The 20,749-nt window shown below is 43.1% G+C and overlaps 1 protein-coding gene across 1 annotated transcript in view; it reads right to left on the reverse strand.

Moving 5' to 3' along the window:
- The window catches only part of dnah9 (dynein, axonemal, heavy chain 9), a 103,905-nt gene that overhangs the window by 27,670 nt on the left and 55,486 nt on the right, over window positions 1-20,749 (reverse strand). The window contains exons 53-67 of the mRNA XM_010891866.4: window positions 19,021-19,125; window positions 18,621-18,776; window positions 17,781-18,011; window positions 17,180-17,374; window positions 16,399-16,518; window positions 15,459-15,647; window positions 14,696-14,931; window positions 13,743-13,865; window positions 13,318-13,522; window positions 6,274-6,438; window positions 5,599-5,739; window positions 4,214-4,384; window positions 3,800-3,922; window positions 1,866-2,059; window positions 303-451 (exon numbers count right to left, since the gene is read on the reverse strand). Of these exons, the coding sequence (XP_010890168.2) occupies window positions 303-451; window positions 1,866-2,059; window positions 3,800-3,922; window positions 4,214-4,384; window positions 5,599-5,739; window positions 6,274-6,438; window positions 13,318-13,522; window positions 13,743-13,865; window positions 14,696-14,931; window positions 15,459-15,647; window positions 16,399-16,518; window positions 17,180-17,374; window positions 17,781-18,011; window positions 18,621-18,776; window positions 19,021-19,125 (2,503 nt within the window). The remainder of the gene's footprint in view (window positions 1-302; window positions 452-1,865; window positions 2,060-3,799; window positions 3,923-4,213; window positions 4,385-5,598; window positions 5,740-6,273; window positions 6,439-13,317; window positions 13,523-13,742; window positions 13,866-14,695; window positions 14,932-15,458; window positions 15,648-16,398; window positions 16,519-17,179; window positions 17,375-17,780; window positions 18,012-18,620; window positions 18,777-19,020; window positions 19,126-20,749) is intronic.

Genomic DNA, 20,749 nt, shown 5'->3' on the forward strand with positions numbered 1-20,749 from the left:
AACCCAGCCATTATGAACGCCATAATGCGTAATGAAATAACTGATGGGATTATACTGCACTGTCATCTACTGTCATTACACGGCGTGGTAGGCAGTTAGAAATTGTTAACTGCAAATTGTATTAGATTGAAAAATCCATCATGAAAATGTTAAAATGTAATTGTCTCTAGATAAGGCTATGTACACTTCAGATATCCTCTAAATGAGAGATACATGCATTTTTGTTTATTTTACAAGCATTTTGTGTATTTTATTTAATCATTTAGCAGATGCTCTTATCCACCAATCGGTGACACCGTTACCGTGTTTCTCCACATCCTTCAGCGGGTCGACTCCTGGAGAGAGGATGAAGAACATGGGCGTGGCTGGACCAGACTCCTCAAAGGACACAGCCAAGTCGAGAGACCTGCCAATCACATACTGACTCCCCAGCTTCTCCTCCACAAAGTCTCTGTAGGGAGACATTATGCAGTTTTGGTAAACATTCAGTTCAGTCTTACATTGTAAACTTTTGCTGGCATTGATCTGTTATAAAAAACAATTACGTTTACGATAGCAGTTATTAGTTTCAGTAATTTAGACTGATTACAATGGAGCAGGTCCCTGGCACCTTCTGATTCAGAACGAGGTGGGACACTTTAATCCATACACTGCCAGTAACTTCTAGAAGGTCCTCTTTGTTTCAGTTCCGATCCTTGTTTTAGCTCTTGTCACTTCTATACCCAGAACTTAAAGGGCATCTGACCAATTACCTTTGGGTTACCTGTGAGTAGGTTGTGGTCAATGCTTGCTGGGTTAACTGTTGGCTTTATACATTATATTTGTTTGGTGGACAGGAATATTCCAAATGTATCCACAACAATGAAATAACAGAACCCCTGTATTATACTGTACTGTCTATCCTCTAATATTACACTGTCTAGCCTATAACATGATAATGTCTATCCTCTAATATTACACTGTCTAGCCTATAACATGATAATGTCTATCCTCTAATATTACACTGTCTAGCCTATAACATGATAATGTCTATCCTCTAATATTACACTGTCTAGCCTATAATATGATAATGTCGATCCTCTAATATTACACTGTCTAGCCTATTACATGATCATGTCTATCCTCTAATATTACACTGTCTAGCCTATAACATTATCATGTCTATCCTCTGACACCACACTATCATATAACCTGATAATGTCTAGCCTCTAATATTACACTGTCTAGCCTATAACAGGATAATGTCTATCCTCTAATATTACACTGTCTAGCCTATAACATTATCATGTCTATCCTCTAATATTACACTGTCTAGCCTATAACATGATAATGTCTATCCTCTAATATTACACTGTCTAGCCTATAATATGATAATGTCGATCCTCTAATATTACACTGTCTAGCCTATTACATGATCATGTCTATCCTCTAATATTACACTGTCTAGCCTATAACATTATCATGTCTATCCTCTAATATTACACTGTCTAGCCTATAACATTATCATGTCTATCCTCTGACACCACACTATCATATAACCTGATAATGTCTAGCCTCTAATATTACACTGTCTAGCCTATAACAGGATAATGTCTATCCTCTAATATTACACTGTCTAGCCTATAACAGGATAATGTCTATCCTTTAATATTACACTCTAGCCTATAACAGGATAATGTCTATTCTCTAATACTACACTGTCTAGCTTATAACATGATAATGTCCATCCTCTAATATTACACTGTCTAGACTACAGTATAACATGATAATGTCTATCCTCCGATATAATAATATCTATCCATTAACATTGTCTGTCAATTCTAACATAAAAAAGTCAGCTGGTCATGGTGTATTAGACCTCTCACCTCACGGCGTAAGTCATGCGGTCAGGTCTTATGGCTCTCATCATACACAGTCTCTGTAGGGAGCTCTTATTCTTCCACTCCTGAGGAAACTTCTCCTTCTCTGGACACTCTGAATCCACAAACTTTTTCCAGCGCTTAGCAGAACCCTCAATGTCCCGGTCCAGATTGCGGAACTCTTCCATGGAACACAGTGACTGAGATGGAACGAGGGAGGGATGAATAAAAGATCTTTCAAACTTTATTTTAATGAGTGAACCAACAATGAGTTGGCCTTATTGTTTACCCAACAGGAATGACATCAAGGAGAAAAGTTTGGGTTGGAAATCCACATATAAGAAGACAAAGTGCTTATCTTCTTCAATGCCAACATGAATTGTATTTATTCAAACCATAGTGCTGAGCAGACATTAAACTGTCCGTAACAGGAGGTAGAAGAGGGCAAATATGCTTCGGTAGCATAAACCTGGCTCTTATTGTAGTGTTCCATCTGACAGAATTCCTTCTTATCTCAGCTCTGGATCTCAGGCTCTGGAGAACTGTGGCCACACTGAGTGCTCTGACTGTCACACAGCCACACACGTGCACATGAACACACACACGGGCACATGAACACACACACGGGCACATGAACACACACGCGTGGCCTCCCAAACCCTGTCAATCAAGTCAAGGTCCTATTGAAGTACGTTCCGCACATACGCACAAAAACACACTGCTACTGAGACACACACACACACACACACACACACCTGTCCTCTCAGTCCAGTAAATCAAATCAAGGTCCTATCGAAATACATGACAACTCTTTTCCCCAGAGATCCCAACTACGGCCCTTGATGAGCCGAGATGAAGTAACTCCACTCCACTCCAGCTCCTCTACTTAGTTAATTACCAGTATCGGGGTTGGCAGCCGCTCAGTCAGTCAGTGGATCAGGAGAGGACAGTCCCTGTGGCCTCCCCCATCCCATCCCTCTAATAGAATCTAAGAGGACCAGGGCCACCCGGCACTATCACAGGATCTCATCCTCATTTAGGCCTCTCCAACTGATTATGTTCCCTGACGCGATAAGAACCAGAGGGACTGAATTAAACGAACCGTCCCCCGGCTGAGGTCTCTGCGGGCTAGCAGGAGACGAGAAGAAGGTTTTGGAGTTTAGGATGGCTTGAGTTAATAACTGAGCGGGTCCGGGTTCAAGTATTAAGAGGATGAAAGCCTGAGGTACGCTGCCATTCGGGTTTAGCTTGTGCCTAAATGGATTTGACTGGAAAGGGGACCTATGCATTCTGACGTACATGCAGCACACAGAGTTATGACCAATTTAGATGTCTGCTCTCAATGCTATTGTAAATCCTAAGTGAGAACGACGTACAGTAGCTGTGCACCTTTCTGGAAACATCTCTCTGTTTCTCGATCTCCCCTTTTCCTTCTTGGTTGCTCATTTTGTTTGCTTCTCAACCCACCCCCTCCTTTTCCTTCTCTCCCTTCCTTTCTCATCAAGGTTGTAAGAGCTGCAAACCCTCAAGAGGCAATGACTTCTCAAATGAAGAGTTTTGAAAAAAGACTGCCCTGCCTTTGGCAGTTCATCCATGTTTTAGCGGTAATGCTCTATTGTAGTGAAAGCAGACTTCACTGGACCCATTACGTCCTGTTATCTTCCTCAGCTGTACTGAGCTACAGTGGAAAACGACTAAGTGCTAAAATAACTACAGGGGAATTGGGGAGTTAAGTCACACTCCACCTAAATGACAAGCACAGTGGGTGGATGGTTTGTTCTGAAGTATAGAAATATGTCTATCGTCTATGTAGTTGAGCGTTTCGTCCCTGGAAATTCAGGTTAGGTTTTTGGGATATAAGCAGTTACTAAATAGGTGTTTAACGGCGTCTTCCAGCTCAAATCCGAAGGTCTGACATATTCACTTTCAGTTTGTCTCACCTTGATACCACCCCAGGAATGGTTGGACAGGAAGTCAACAGGAGAGGTCACTCCGGGTTGGACGGGATACCTCAGGAGGAAATCTAACTCAGTGGGGTTGATCTCCTTATTCATTAACAGGATCTGGATTCACAAAAAACATATACAGTTTACATCACATGAATTCCTATTTTGTTTCTTTTAAAGTGTATAGCAATAAAAAGTAATGTAAATGGGCATTTAACATGAGTTCTCAATATTTTATATTTAATAGGCATGTAATAGTACCAAACAGATCCAAAACCTATAGAAAAACAGATGCACTCACTAGAGTAAGTCGCTCTTGATAAGAGCATTTGCTAAATTAGTTAAATGTAATAACATTTGAACAAAGATGGACAATAAAGTTTTTCCTGGTAATCTGACTCTGTTCACCTGGAAGACAAGCTGTGCGATGTATGTGAGTTTATCACACTCAAACAGGCCTCTTGTGGTGTACTGAAACACTTGCACAGTGATACTGTCTATCAGGTTAGACACTCTGTTCTTCAACACTTCATCTTCCTTTGCCTTGAGCACCGCATTCTGAAACACCACACTGAACGCCTGGACACACAAACACAACAGACAGAACAGACACAACATGCAAAACAGATTCAGAACCACCTCGGACACAAAAACACTACGACTAAAACATTCCAGAACACCACGCTGAACACCAGGAACACAGAAACACAATTAAAGCTGACACACTTCTAGAACCTGAATGATTTATTTCCTAAAACTTATCTAATGTACAAGTTGGCTGGCAACTGTACAACAGAATGTGCTCTGCAAAATATCTACTGAAAATGTAATTCATTTAATTCAATAGGTCAAATCTGTGTCCCGGCCCTGAGCGTTTTATCTACACAGAGCAATTTAATTTGATTAAACCTTCTACTGTATGCCCTGTGTGGCCTGCAGAGGGTCGTGTGATTGCAAACCATATCTCACTCCACGACTCCTCAGTGCTCCTCAATAGCAGACACATAACGCGGAGAATAACAGCGTTAGGGAGCCACCAACACAATAAAGACAGAGTAGAAAGCATAAAGCATGGGAAACTAATGGAGGAAGAGGAGGAGAACAGAACTGTCTCACTGGAGGACTCTGAAACAGGAGAAACATGCTGGGTCAATATAGAAGGTCCCTAGAGACAGACAACGCAGAACTGTGTGTGTGTATAGAATCGGAAGAGGGCAGTGTGTGTATAGAACGAGCAGAGGGCTGTGTGTGTGTGTGTGTGATGTAGAACGAGGTGGGGGCTCTGTGTGTGTAGAGGGGGCTGTGTGTGTATAGAATGAGGGGGCTGTGTGTATATAGAACGAGGAGGGGGCTGTGTGTGTGTATAGAACGAGGAGGGTGCTGTGTGTGTATAGAACGAGGGGGGGGCTGTGTGTGTGTAGAACAAGGAGGGGGCTGTGTGTGTATAGAACGAGGGTGGGCTGTGTGTGTGTGTAGAACGAGGAGGGGGCTCTGTGTGTATAGAACGAGGGGGGGGGGGGCTGTGTGTGTGTGTAGAATGAGGAGGGGGCTCTGTGTGTGTAGAATGAGGAGGGGGCTGTGTGTGTATAGAACGAGGGGGGGGGGCTGAGTGTGTGTGTAGAACGAGGTGGGGGCTCTGTGTGTATAGAACGAGGGTGGGCTGTGTGTGTGTGTAGAATGAGGAGGGGGCTCTGTGTGTATAGAACGAGGGGGGGGGGGGGGGCTGTGTGTGTGTATATGTGTGTATGCGCACCAGGCAATAACATGGCAGGTCAATAGTGAGGTGAATGCACCTTGAGAGAGAACTGGTACATTGGGTGGATCTTATTGAGGTCATTCATTATAAAGTACAATAAGGAGGCCCGGGTCGCTGCTGGCCGATAGTGCTCCCGTGCCTCATTGATTTTGGCCTCCGTCACCTTGGCTTCCTTCACCTGCAATACACACACACACACACACACACACACAGACACGTAAACACACGCACGCCCACAAACAACTGATCATTTCAAATCAACAACCTGGGCAAAATGCAATTAGAGTAGTTGAACAATATTTTTCTAGTTATTTATTGAACACACAATAACATACTAGTATAACTAAAGTTAGGGCGCTTTGTGAAGGAACCCACTTCTACATATCCAAAGTCTATATGCAAAGTCAAGCCAATTTGGTCAATAATGGGGAGGTTTTCTACTACTGCTCACATCCTAAGTTTCACTATTCAGGATTATTCCATCATGAACACGTACAGTAAGCAAATACAGTAAACAGTAAGCAGGGGACTCTGACAATCTCAACATACCATGCCCCTTGCCCAAACACAACAACCCCTGCCCACTCTGGGATTGTCTCTATGAGCTGGAATTGGAATGTAGAATTTAAAAAGATAGAAAGAGAAGTAGAGCAGAGACACCAGAGACGGACAGATCTAAAAAAGAAACCGAGAATGAAAGAGAGAAGCTTACCTTCTCCTCGATCTCAGCGGCTGTGCGTTTGGTGATCTCCAGGTTCTCCACCAGCTCTGTGTCTCCCAGGAAGTTCCCTGAGGCAGAGGAGAGACGGGACAGCAGGTTGTCCTCCAGGGTCTTCAGGGTGATCTTAAAACCATTCTGCTGCTTCGTCAGGTTGGACTAAAGCAACACAAACAAACAGCAACACATGCAAGTAAAGGTTTGACAAAAACCCAGACATAATTGGAGTAAGATACACATGAAAAGTAAACAGGTAGAAACGTGGGATTAACTACTTCAAAGAGACAGGGAAGGACATAAAGGAATGAAACTCTAAAGGACAGAAGCAGGTGGGTAGCCTTTAAAACTAATCCTCTCTGTTCCGGATAGGCTGACCTTGGGGTGACCTCTATCGTTTGCCATGAAGCCAAATCCTACTGTCCCTCTCATGGAGTAAAGTTATAATTTATTCTACTTCACTATATCCTTGATAAACCTGAAAAACTTCCTTGAGATAAATGAAGCACCCAGGCCGATGGGTTGGCCAGGGTTGGTCGATGGTCATGTTTGATTAGAAACGCATTTGAACCTTGATTCGGGCCACTAATTACTGCTGGTGGTAGATGAACACACATAAAGGCGATGATGGGGCTTATTTCAACACAGCCCTACTGAAGGACGCCTCAAAGGCAGAAGCAATCAATAGTCTCTGCATGGGCTATCTAGGGCAGATAAGGAGGAGGCTCTGGGGTGGATTAGATTGACTTCCTCTGAGGGCTGAGGACATGAGGCGTCAGCCAACCGACCTCCTAAACCCTGAGACGGTGGAGGATGCTGAAGGATGCACAGGCTTTGACAATGAACACACACAGGAACAGACCCTGGATGGATCAGCCACCCAACCACAAACACACACAGACATGCAGGCAGGCAGGCAGAAAGGCAGACGGACATGAAGAATGTACACAGAAAAAAGGCCTACAAAAGACATCCACAAACGCACAGCTGAATGCCTGAACCCACAGAGACCTCTGGTCTGAATTAAAGGGGGGCATTGTCTCACACCATATGAGGTGATGAACCGGACACTGAGACTTTCTAAACTTTCCAGTCTGGAAACCTTTGAGGGAACTGAGCTAATTTCTGGTCTTGTGAGCACAAATGTTAAAGTAGGGAGAAATCTGACCAATGCCAGGAGCACGATTTTGCACTTGATGTACAATGTAAGTGGCACTCATCTGGCCATGCTGGAGTTGAAACAAGCTAGCCCAGGGAGTCAGGTAGCGCTAAAGGGATATACAGCAACTGTCAGACAATTCAGTCTGGGTTGGAGACTAAGCAGAGGTTTGACTGGTTACTCGCCGCGCAGCATTGCTTTGTATTTGAGTAAAGTGCAGCAATCTCACACGCTAAACGGTTGTCTGCTCACCTCGGTTCATTACATGCCTACATTCCATATGACAATTCATCAATTCAGGATTTTTGTACTTAACGAAATGCCTTATGATTAGTATATATTACAGAGCATTAAACAACGCTAAGTTTATTCATTTATTTGCAGATTCAAGTCTTTCTCAAACACTGGCCTTTCAGTGGAAACATTGGACCCTTCATACCGAAGCCCAGAAAGGACATACAGAATGAACTGCTTTACATTTTTTTGAAATTGCATTACTTCTGTCATTCATAGAAGCCTTCCAAATCAGCGTCCGGCATTTGACAAGGAAACCATCCAATCTAGGTCTATTCAGGCGCATACATTTCAGTGACCCAGAACGTGTCTTCCATTTTATAGTCAGCCCGCCGAGGAGACCTGGGCGTCTTCGTGGATACCGTATGAAGCATGAAATATGTTGATTAGCGGTGTTATGGCTGACCAGAGCCACAGAGCAAAAAGTACAATCACATCTCCATCTAGAGGGAGTGTAACAAAGGAGAAGAAGACGGCTATAGACCTCACTAGTGTCCCAAGGCCTAATTACTTATGGCACTTACTCATATGATAAATGAAAGCCATTTGGCATTGGCAGTAACAGCTGTGTAGACTGGGTTGAACGTCACATCATTTGGATGCAGACAAACTGAATAAACAACACCCAAGGGTAGTATTTGATTCTTTATTGCTGGGTGGGTGCTTCTTCCATGCAATTAGTGAAAGAAGGGTTTTCGCAGAAATAATAAGACCTGATTTGGATTTCCACTCCTATTTATAGAATTATTTTTTGATCTCTACAAAAAATATAATTTTATTACCAACTACTGTTTCATTTGAAATATGTTCTTGCATTCTCATGTTTTACCATTCTGACATTGTACCATGGTGGTGTTTTACCATACTGATGATTAACCATACTGATGTTTTACCATACTGATGTTTAAACATGCTGGTGTTTTACCATATTGATGTTTTAACATGCTGGTGTTTTACCACATTGATGTTATAACATGCTGTTTTATTACCCTACAGATGTTTTACCATTCTGACATTGTACCATGCTGGTGTTTTACCATGCTGATGTTTTAACATGCTGGTGTTTTACCATACTGATGTTTTAACATACTGGTGTTTTACCATATTGATGTTTTAACATGCTGGTGTTTTACCATATTGATGTTTTAACATGCTGGTGTTTTACCATATTGATGTTTAAACATGCTGGTGTTTTACCATACTGATGTTTTAACATGCTGGTGTTTTACGATATTGATGTTTAAACATGCTGGTGTTTTACCATACTGATGTTTTAACATGCTGGTGTTTTACCATATTGATGATTTAACATGCATGTGTTTTACCATACTGATGTTTAACCATGCTTTTGTTTTACCATTTTGATGTTTTAACATGCTTGTTTTTTTTTACCATATTGATGTTGTAACATGCTGGTATTTTACCATATTGATGTTTTAACATGCTGATATTTTACCATATTGATGTTTTAGCATGCTGACGTTATACAAATTTGATGTTTTAACATGCTGGTGTTTTACCATATCGATGTTTTACCATACTGATGAATAACCATGCTGATGTTTTGCCAGACTGACATTTTACCATATTGATGTTTTAACATGCTGGAATTTTACCATATTGATGTTTTAACATGCTGGAATTTTACCATATTTATGTTTTAACATGCTTGTTTTTTTTACCTTATTGATGTTTTAACATGGTGGTATTTGACCATTTTGATGTTTTAACATGCTGCTGTTTTACCATACTGATGTTATACCATATTCATGTTTACCATACTGTTGAATAACCATGCTGATGTTTTGCCATACTGACATTTTACCATATTGATGTTTTAACATGCTGGAGTTTTACAATATTGATGATTTACCATACTGACATTTGACATGCTGATGTTTTACCAATTCTGATGTATTACCATACTGATGTTTTACCATAATTATGTATAACCACATTGTTGTTTTACCATATTGATGTTTGAACATGCTGTTGTATTACCCTACTGATGTTTTACCATTCTGACATTGTTCCATGCTGGTGTTTTACCATATTGATGTTTTAACATGCTGGTATTTTACCAAATAGATGTTTTACATGCTGGTATTTTACCATATTGATACTGATGAGTCCTGTTGGATCTCACACTGTCTTCCTGCTCTCCCACTGATTCTTTCTTAGTTGCAACTGATTTCTACATGTATAATTGCAGATACATAACTGTAGAAACATGTGCATGTTCTTTTTTCTTTTGTGAAGTGTGTTGAGGCTTGTTGAATGCACTTTAAATCATGAATTACGATTTGACACTCTGTATAATTGGAGGGGTTGAAGGAAGGCGGACTGCCATGTGAGTTCACTTCACAACTCTGACCTTCTCCTTTTCGGTCATGTCTCCCCCTCCTCTTCACCCACTCAATAAGGGCAAAGCTGTACAGATCAAAACACCCGAATATCTAAAAGTTATTAACGATTAGCTCTCAGTTGGCGTATTGAACACATAATTACACAGCCTGGGAAAAACAAACAGTAACCCGTCAGCATAAACCCTAACAGGGATTAAAATGAGGAAAGACATCTATCATTCCGGGCCAACAATTACTGAAATCTTCAGAACAGACAAGGCAACTCGATCTCAAGCTGCGTCAGACGCACCGAGACAGTCGTGAACGTACATGCACACACTCATTCACATGCACACACTCATTCACGTGCACACACTCATTCACATGCACACACTCATTCACATGCACACTGCACCAGTGTGGGTGCTCCGAGTAGAACTGTTTGCTTGTGAACTGCTTTCTGAAAACAAAGAGTTGACATTTTACATCTAAATGGATTTTGGATGAGTTAATTAAGCAATAATGCTCTTTGGTATGATGCAAATTCGAAGTGAAGGGCTGGCACAAATACTGTAGAACTGTGTAACAATTGTTTTGGATTAAACTAAATAACTGCCATGGTAGTTTAAAATAAATAAAAAGGTTTAAGTCACTGCATTGCAGTGCCATTGCTTTACTGAATACCAGGTTCAAGCCTGGGCTGCGCCACAACGGCCATGGCCAGGTGTCCCATAAGGGAATAGGATACTGGCCCAGCACTGAACAGGTTGGAGGAAATGGGTGATGGCTGGAGTTTGTTAGGGATGTAATAAGACGTTTAATGTAAAACTTGGAAGAGTCTGGCTTTAAAAAAAAACATTAAATGTAACAGACACAACACCAGATAAGGGCAATTTCACCCAAATATGATTTTATGTCAAACTATCAAACACAAAGCTACAGTAAAATTCTAGACATTAGAAGAGATCTATATGGCTTAAGCAAGAAAAGTGTTGAAATTACTTTGTCTTTAGACCCAAATAATGCCATGCCAATATGTTATAAATAAGTATTTACAACAGACAACAATGCATTCGCCATCTGACTTCCCAACCTTGACCTCATTTCCTGTCTTTTTCTTCCTCTGTTTCCACTCTCTCAGCCCTACATATTACATCACATTTTCACAACTGCTAACTGGCTTTGGAGGAGTTCGCTAAGTAAAGACATGAGGACCCGTGGATTATCATACGTAACACTTGGCTTAAGACGTCGATCGCTGTTAAAAACATCTAATGCAGGGCATGAAGCAACAGGATGTACAGTAACTTCTCAGCTGTATGAATGAAAGCCTGCCATATAGTGCTCAGTAGCTAAACTCTAAAGTCATTAGAGGGATAATGAGATGAGACGCTTAACAGGTAGATAAACAGGTTCTATTTACAGGCTCCTATCAACCCAGTGATTGTTATCCATCAACAGAGAGGAAACAGAACAGGGTATCACCAAATGAACTAATTCTATGGGAAATTGTTTTGATAGCAGGTGAATGGAGTTAGCCACGCGTTTATCCCTCTCAACTTTTAACATTAATTAAAATGATAAAGGTTCCACTTCACCTCCTTTTCTTCTCTCTTTTTACCACTCTGCTCCTTTCGCTCCTCTCCTCCCATTTCAATGAAATGCTAATTAAACAAGCTTAATTAAATCACATTTCACTTCTCAGTAGCATTTTGCAGAGGGGACCCACATGCAACATAAGAACTCTGCATGTGTGCTTGTGTGTTTTTCGGTAATAGAAAACACTGATCTGTACCCAGATAATGGAAGTCTTCAGGTCTGTTTAAAGACACGTCACAAAGTTAAAACACAAGAAAGGCGTCCGGAATACGAACCATCAGGGTCTAAATGGAACGGTCACGTATTGTTAACTGAGTTTTAAAATCTACCAGACGGCCCAATGCCCTTCAAAACCCAAAGGTTGACTGACGAAGTTAAGGAGAAAGTTTGGCTTTCTTATTCGGGTTTCTGGCTTGGTTTAAAGCGGGGCAGTAGGAGGGGAGCGTGTGAGACAGAGTAAAACCGAGAGACACAAGTACACATGCACAGCCGTACACACACACACACACACACACAGGAGAGAGTGGAGGATAGGGATGGTCTTGCGTAATTGCCCCAGGCTACCCATTTCAAACAGCCATGGACACAAACCCATTCCTGGTCGTCGTCGAGTCAGTGAGCATGTGGCATCATTATGTGCCAGGCTTTGATCAAGACCATTCTTCCATAATTATCTGCATTTACATACTATCAACTTGGCTATTCTCGCTCCCTGCAGGGTATCACAACTCTCCACACTAATTACCTTCAACACTAGAAGGCAAGCCAGCTTCCCAAACGATTCCCTGGACAGTTCACTGCCTTAAACGACAGAGTTTAAGGGTCAAACGTAATGGTAAAAAAAATAGGGAGACATTTTCAGACCGTTCCAAATAGCTTCCTGTCGACTCGGGTGAGAACGTTGTGCTACTTACATAGGGAATAGTGCAACATTTTATATGTATTTCTTAATCTACAGGCTAGTTTAGTGACATTAGTCGCTAAAAGTGGAATAATTCATCATATCAACGCAGCTGATGAGGCTAGTTAACTGACATGTACATACATCGGGAAATGATGGACCAAGGACCCAATAATTATCGCCCTTCCACTAAACGTCTCACTAATCAAAGCGCGTGGCGATTGTTTTTGGAAATAAAGAGCTCCTCGCTGCGAGGCCCCAATGCCGCCGCTTGTGATGTTCAAAGACTGTGGGATCTTTTGTTGGATTAAAACGTTGCGTTAAAAAGAAGACTGGAGATAATGATGAGAGGATGATAAAAGTCGCTGACTCTAGTCAGTGCTGACGAGTCTGTCGTTAGTTACAACTGAGGAGAGACATCAAACGCTGAGGAAAACTTGGAGTGTCTGACTGGTAAATGTCTGGAGTTCCTGACAACCCCTGAGGGAGATCTAGAGGCACACCATATGTTCCCATCACCACTGTTGATTCTCCACTTATAGTAACACACTCTCATTCAGTAAGTTGAATAAGGAAAGACCAAAGCGTCCAACACATAAAGGACGCGTTAAATGTACAATTCCTTTCTATGATCTCTCTAGGCTCGATAAACAGCCTCTCTTTGTCATCCACAGCGACCATTTTGTGCTGAACATTTCCCGCACCGCTTCATAGACCAGGGTTCAACTGTAACCACGCCAAACCTTGAGTTCTTCCAGGTCGGGCCTCTCCATGCTGACCACCGCAGCCAGCAGCTGGTCCTCCAGACCCTCCCTGGTCACGGTGAAGTTCATCAGGGTACACTGGGCCTGGAGCTCGGGTTGGTAGTGGGGACTGGCGAGCTTAGTGTGGAGGATTAGTCTGAAGCTGGGGTTGTACTCGCACTCCTTGTCCCCTATCTTTATACACCTGGGGTGAGGAATACAAGTAAGTTGGATCATTGAGGACACGCTGCGTTAGGGTGAATCCGAATTTAATGTGTCCATGCAGCTGTCGCTTTAAAGCTTGACAGTTCAAGTAGGTATGACCGTGTTAGGATTCAGAAGACCAACTGGCTATGACACGTTTATTTTAAAGCATAGGATTTAGTGAAACTGTTGAACTCAAAGACCCAGTGGGTGTCACCCACCTGCCCTTCTTGATGGTCTCTCTGCCCAGCAGTGGGCCCAGAACAGGGTCAACAGTTTCCTCTAGATTCTCGATCAGAACGACTTCCCCAGCAGACAGAGCTCTCTCGATGGAGTCCAGATAACTGGGACATATGGAGAGGTTAACAGACCAGTGAATTGGACAACTTACTGCCACCAGAAGTGCCTTTAAACCGTAAAAGACATTTTATTTTATGGGCTTTCTGCACTGTGCTGGTTGGACTGTATCCTGCACTATTGCCAACATAGTGCAATGTTGGGGACATTTCAATGAGGAACAATTCAAATTTACACTGTTACAGCAATTCATCAGACCAGGAAGTGATTCTGAGTGAAGTTAACACTGCCAAATAGAATAGACAATTATGGTCACTATTACGATTGTTAACATACTGTGTCCAGAAACTATTTCTGGGACAGGTTCCACCGTGCGACCCCCGTCTCAGTTCCAAGGTGTTACGCTGCTATATTATTGTGCTGGGGGATATGAGGGATGTACTACTAACTTTTATCAGTCTCCTCCAGTTTAAAATTTTAGGAGGAGATGAGGTCCTGGTCCACACCTGCGGATTACCTGGTTTGGGGGGCCCGTTGCTGTCCCTGTCCTTGTCCACCTGGTCATACTTCTGACCTAGTCTAAAATCAAATAGACTCTGGATTTAGCCCGGAGAAATGTATTTATTATTCCAATTGGACTCTTAATAGCTCACCCGGCACAGCCAGAAGAGGACTGGTCCCCCCTCTGAGCCTGGGTCCTCTCTAGGTTTCTTCCTGAAATTCGACCTCTTAGGGAGTTTTTCCTAGCCACTGAAATTCAACACTACTGTTGTTTGCTCCTTGGGGTTTAAGGCCGGGTGTCTCTGTAAAGCACTTTGTGACAACTGCTGTTGTAAAAAGGGCTTTATAAATACATTTGATTAATTGATTGACTCACCCTCTCTGTCCGATACGAATGACACGTAGATCCTCTCCATATTTGTTTTTGATCCACTTGATACCCTGCAGCTGGGGGTCCACCATGAGGGGCCAGCGCTGACAGGAAGTGAGTATGGTGGCGTTCTCTGTGGACATCCTGTCAGCCGGTAGGCCCTCATTCTGCCACGCCGCAATGTCAGCGTTGTCCATCAGCATGGTCAGTGGGTCCAGGTCAGGGGTCACTGGGATGGGCACCTGGGAGAGCGAGCAGATGCTATGGTAATCTATTATCTAGAATAAAGTCTAGCTGGGGTCCCCAACATCGGGGGCGTGTCCCCAATTTGCAGGCCTCAGTGTTTCTTGGGAGGCAGCTTTCTTGATTTGAGAATTCACAGTCATCTATACCAGTGTTTCCCAATTCTGGTCCCCCTTCGAGACCCAAAGGAATGCACGTTTTTGCCCAAGCACTCACACACCTGATTCAAATGAAAGACTTGATGATAGGTTGATTACGTCAGTCAAGTGTGTAAGTGGTAGGGCTACATTTGAAACAGGTGTGTTGTTGCGCTACAGCAAAAACAAAAACCTGCACCCCTTTGGATCCCGAGGACCAGGATTGGGAAACACTGATCTATACCAATGTAAAATGACACATAAAACAAAAATTTAGGTTACATATAAATTACCCAATCTCTTGGGTAACCACACAATAATGTGGGTGTGCGTGCGTGTGTATCTGTGTGTGTGCGTGCATGTAGGTACTCCCTGGCGTGCTCTCCCACCTTCAGCTGACTGAGGTATGGTCTCCAGGTGTTGTCCATGAGTTGATGGCGGTAGCGCTTGGTGAAGTATCCCAGGTAGGAGACAAACGCTGTTATGAGGAGCACATCACCGCACAGAGTCCTCTCCTGACATCTGAAGTTCTCCACCGCCTCAGCCCAGCGCACGTTCTCAGACGCCAGGCCGCCCACCTACAGACGGCAATGTGACAAGACACCACAATGGCATTTTCAGGCAAATCTCATATGATGATGTAGCAATGCAAGATTCCCACACAACCAAGGTCGAGGCACTACAACCACAACCCTGCCCTGAATGACAGTGAAATCCCACAATGTACACTGCCAGAGGAAGAATCGCAAAAAGCCCCAGTCAGTACTGTGGTTTAACATCCCGGATTCACTACAGCCGTCAGCCATTGATGAAATCCTTCCTTTGAAATCAACGAAAGACGCTATACTTCCGGTGTAGCTCAATATCTCTACTTTAGGATTCTCAATCGCTATTGCACAGATTCATTTGATGTTTTAAATGAAAGATGAATGGTGAACTTTCCTTTGTTTCTGGTGCCGCACGTAGAGCTTCATATCGAAACAATGCAGGGAGCAACACAACTTGCGTAGCGTAGCCGAAGCGTAACTGTCTTAATTACAGTTAGATCAATGAATCAAACAGTGATAAAGTTACAGAATCCAGCTGGTTTTGAAATAATAAGCTTAACTTAGAAATAGTGATTATATTGCTGTTTCTAACTTTCTGGAAATGCTGAGCACTTCATTCCTTTGTTGGCCTGTCTCTCATCCAGTGGATAATTTAGATTATCATCCTCACACTGTCAACACCAAACATCTACCTACTGAATACTGATCAGCAGGGAATGCGTACCTCCCCAGGGAACAGTGTGGGTGAGTGTGTGTGTGTGTGTGTGTCTGGCCCACTCACCAAGCGGTTGGCGAGGGAGATGGTGCGAGCGGTAGATTCAGCCTCCAGCTGGCATTTGAGCTTGTCGGCCGTAGCTTTCTCAAACTTGGCTGTCAGCTTGGCCAGGTTCTCATTAAGGTGCTGTCAAACACACAGCGAAGACAGAGCGAGAAGGAGAAAGAGAGAGAGAGATACAGAGAAAGAGAGAAAGATATCACTTGGTAAGATGACAGATACATCCTCAAATGATCTAAACGCTTGTTACCCAACGACAAGCTACAAACGGGTTTACTCCAGATGAAACAAAACTTTCACAGTCTTGGGAAAGTTACGGAAAAATGATCCATCTCCACCAAGGATTTCTTTGGCATACGGAGGCAATTATCACAAGGACAAACACAATTAATTGGTGGAGACACACAGGTTCATATTAGATTAGTTTGAGGATTGCTAATTCCCTCTGGCGCGGAGGCTGACGGCTGAACAAATGGAAAAAAGAGGATTTGGAAGTTATTAGAGTCTAAGCAACTGTTCAGGGTTGGACGTTGGCAGGCAGCAATGCTGCTGTTACATGATCTGACTGCATAAAGAGTGACGGGTGAAAAGCTGCAAAGGATGATGGTTTAAATGTAACATGCTGTTGACTTAGAGGTTGTTTAACGGTACTGTGAGTTAAGTTAGATTAGTTGAAGAAAATAACATTCTTTCAATGACACAGAGAATAATACCAGTACACAGTGGGCCTTAACCAAACCTAACCTGTTTCTGAACAGCCTACTGTAACTGGACTTTAATAACTCACATTGATCTTGGTTTTGATGAGGGTAAGTTTGTCCTGGGCTGCGGCCAGTTCAGCGTTGGCCTTGCTCAGAGCCTGCCTCTTGGGTTCCACCTCACAAAACACCTGGTAGAACTTGACAATGTTCAGAACCCAGGAGCAGAGGCCCGCTGCGGCATTGGATTTGGAGGCAACTAGTTCTGGCTGGAACTCCGGGTCCTGCAGGATTGGAATGGGGTAGAAAGACAGATGAACACATGGAACTGCATATTCTAGGGCAACATTCACCATGACAACCTGCTGGACATCCTGTCCCAAGGCCCAGCATGTAGAGTTTCAAAACCTACCTGAAAAAAAAAGGTCTAGAAGACAATAAAGTCATACTACAAAACTCCATCAATAAATGAATCGTTGGTTACTCCATAACCAAGCCCCTCCACCTGTAAATAGACCTGTATAACTGTACATTACCTGCAGATATGTATGTATAGCTGTACATGATCTGTAGATAGACCTGTATAACTGTACATAACCTCCAGACTGGCCTGTATAACTGTATATTAAATGTAGATAGGCCAGTATAATTGTACATTATCGGTACATTGACCTGTATAACTGTACTTTCCTGTAGATAGGGCTGTATGGCCTTGAGGCAGGGCTCTGGGATGTTCTCCTTGTTGAAGTGGACCAGTGAGTCCAGGAAGGCGTCTACTTTAGCCATCATCACTTTGGCAGCCTTCCAACTACGGTCCTTAGGAACACGACCACCCGGGGCCATCAGGACCATGACAGCGGCTGTCACATTAGTCACAGCCACCACAGGAGAACCAAATGACTTCAGCTCAGTCAGGTTGTTCTGGACAAACAGAGAGAAGAAAGGACGGCTGAAAAAGAGAGTGTATCAGGAGGACGTCTGCTCAACCAGGATATTGTGAGAGATGAGAAGGAGGAAAAGGTGCAAGGACACAGATGAATGATAAAGAATCAAGTGGGAAAGTGACACAGTCGAAGGACTTTCATGCTGCTTGCTCATTAAGCGTGAGGGAAGGATGGATTTCGTCGGGGTTGTTCTAGGCGGGAAGGAAAAGAAAATGAAGTGGAAGGAGTAGACGACACCGAAGACAAAGACGACAACAGGGATTATTAATGCCTTTAGGGAAGCTAGCCTGGCCAGAGACTATCTGGAATAGAGATGTCAGTTCCGGTTGGGGGACCACAGAGCACCTTAAATCTCTCGGGTTGCTACTTGAGTCACACACCCGTTGTCCCATACAAAACCAACAGAGAAGAGCTACAGTACATTGTGAAACTGCTAGACATCGAGCATTGGATTTCTGTAATACATGTGTGGGCAAATATCTCATTTGGATTTCAGGGCTGATACTCAAAATAAAAACACAAAATAAACAAAAACACAATGTTGTGAAATGTGTGTGTGTTCCTGTTCATGTGCATGCGCGCATACCTTATTGAGAGTGTTGAGGGCCTCCTGTGCTGCTATGAGGGCAGGTTCAGCCTTGGCAAGGTCCTCTTCACAGTCTCTCTGCTTTCCTGTGACTACCACAGCTATAGCTGCCACCTTCTGTTCCTCCTCATCTGCCACTGCCTTCTCCTTAGATACCTGGTTTGAGGGAAATTTTTTACATTTAGTAGTGATTGGCAAATGTTTCACTTGAATGGGTCTTTTCAAACTTTTGACTGGTACTGTACATCGACTAGTCTGAGGATGGAAACATTTGGGAAACTTTGATTTTACATACACAATATTCCAGGATTTACATATCATATTCTTAGATTCGAATCAGGTTAAATTGCCAAAATGGTGAAGAAACTCAAGCCATCCAACACAAAAAAACAGAATCCACCTTCTCTGTTTCCACACCAACAACCTGGATCAGCCTATCGGCATCTTCATTCTTCTGCTTCAGTTCCACTTCCTGGGCAGCCAACTTTGCCTTCAAGTCATCCACCTATGAAAGAACCCAAAAAGAAAGGGCCGGAGTCAGGTCCGAGTCTTGGAAGTTAGTATTAAGGTTTGGCTGACTGTTTCTTCATCAAGAGAAGAGCAGGGTATCATGAAATAAAGTAAGTGATGATGTGTGAAAGCCTATATCATTTTTGTCCTGGTGCTACGGTGTTATATGTAGTAATCATGGTAAATATTACCCAGAACACATCTGTTATCCACTAACATCATCTCTGCAGCATCTTTGAGTGACACCTCATTTGTTTCTGTTCAGGTCTCATCATTTGATCCTATTAGTGATACTAACATTAGCTAAATATTTTTATGACAATATCATTAAAATATAGCTAAAAATCTCAACAGATTGACCCAGAGAAAGGCCAGATGTGTAACAGCAGAGATACGTAATAAACGTGCTTTCACAGACCCAACTTGTTTGAAGACCCAACCCACAGAACCAGTCATTCTGTCATAAATAACCTTTTGATCCATCACATCAAAAAGATGTCAAAGCAGAAAAATGTAAAAAGGATTGACACATATGGGGAAATAGGATGCACATCTACTGGATAATTTAATAGCCTGAGGTGTTACAACAGATCAGAAACACACACACACGCGCGCACACACACACACACACACACACACACACACACACACACACAAAGCCTTGTTCAGGCAGTCAACTACACACACTGAACACACACTGACGCAACGCGCACACACGCAATAAAAACTTGAAACACACAAAAGCCGTCAGAATTCCCACAGACCGACAAACCGCTACATTACCGACTGACTTCATCAAAACGTTGCACCGGGGAAATAAAAGAGAGTGATTTCTGCTGTTCTGTCAGCTAATTAACTAAACAGGACATAAGAAGGCTTTGGGTGTTGTGATGAGGAAGTCTCTGTGGGGTCCAGATGCCGGCAGAATCAGCCCAGACAGAACCTGACGAGCACCGAGTGAGCCATCAGCGGCACGTTGGGAGCGACGAGGATACAGAGGGAAGGAGTGAAAAAAGAAAGACACTGATGGGGAGCCGGGATGTAGATGGAGGGAGAGAGAGACGGAGAGTGACAGGAAGCAGTGTAAAAGCCCTGTACCTCTGGGAAGCCCTCGAGACGGCATATTCATCTATTAACATCCTAACAATATGCCCGCATGGATACAAACAGAAGTTTACGTCCAAGATCTCATTTACAGGAGAGGCCGTGTATTTCCCTACAGCATCTTAACCAGTTCATAGGACTGGAAGTCAGGGAGGCTAGCCACCCCGCATGTATAAATGCCTGCAGACGAGGCAGCAGCCTCTCTGAGAACGAGTGTATGTAGAAACCAATTACCTGGCTGCCCTGATCCAGGTTTAGACGCATCCTGTGGTACCGGCTCCCACCCACTCTCTCTCCTCTTATTGAAACACTATTAACACTCACCAACCAAGACGGCTACCGCAAAAAACCCAGAGCAGAGGAGCCGACCTGAGCCCACGGGAATCCCATTGTTCTCTGGGGAGCCGATGAGTCATGCTCAGCTTCACCTCTGAGCTTTAACCCCGGTGGCATTGTTTACTGCTGTTCGCCGGACAGCTGACCTCTGATATTCTAAATTGAGCGTTGAAGTTATA

This window comes from Esox lucius, chromosome 5 (assembly GCF_011004845.1).
Source record: "Esox lucius isolate fEsoLuc1 chromosome 5, fEsoLuc1.pri, whole genome shotgun sequence".
In the NCBI taxonomy this organism is placed as follows: Eukaryota; Metazoa; Chordata; class Actinopteri; order Esociformes; family Esocidae; genus Esox; species Esox lucius.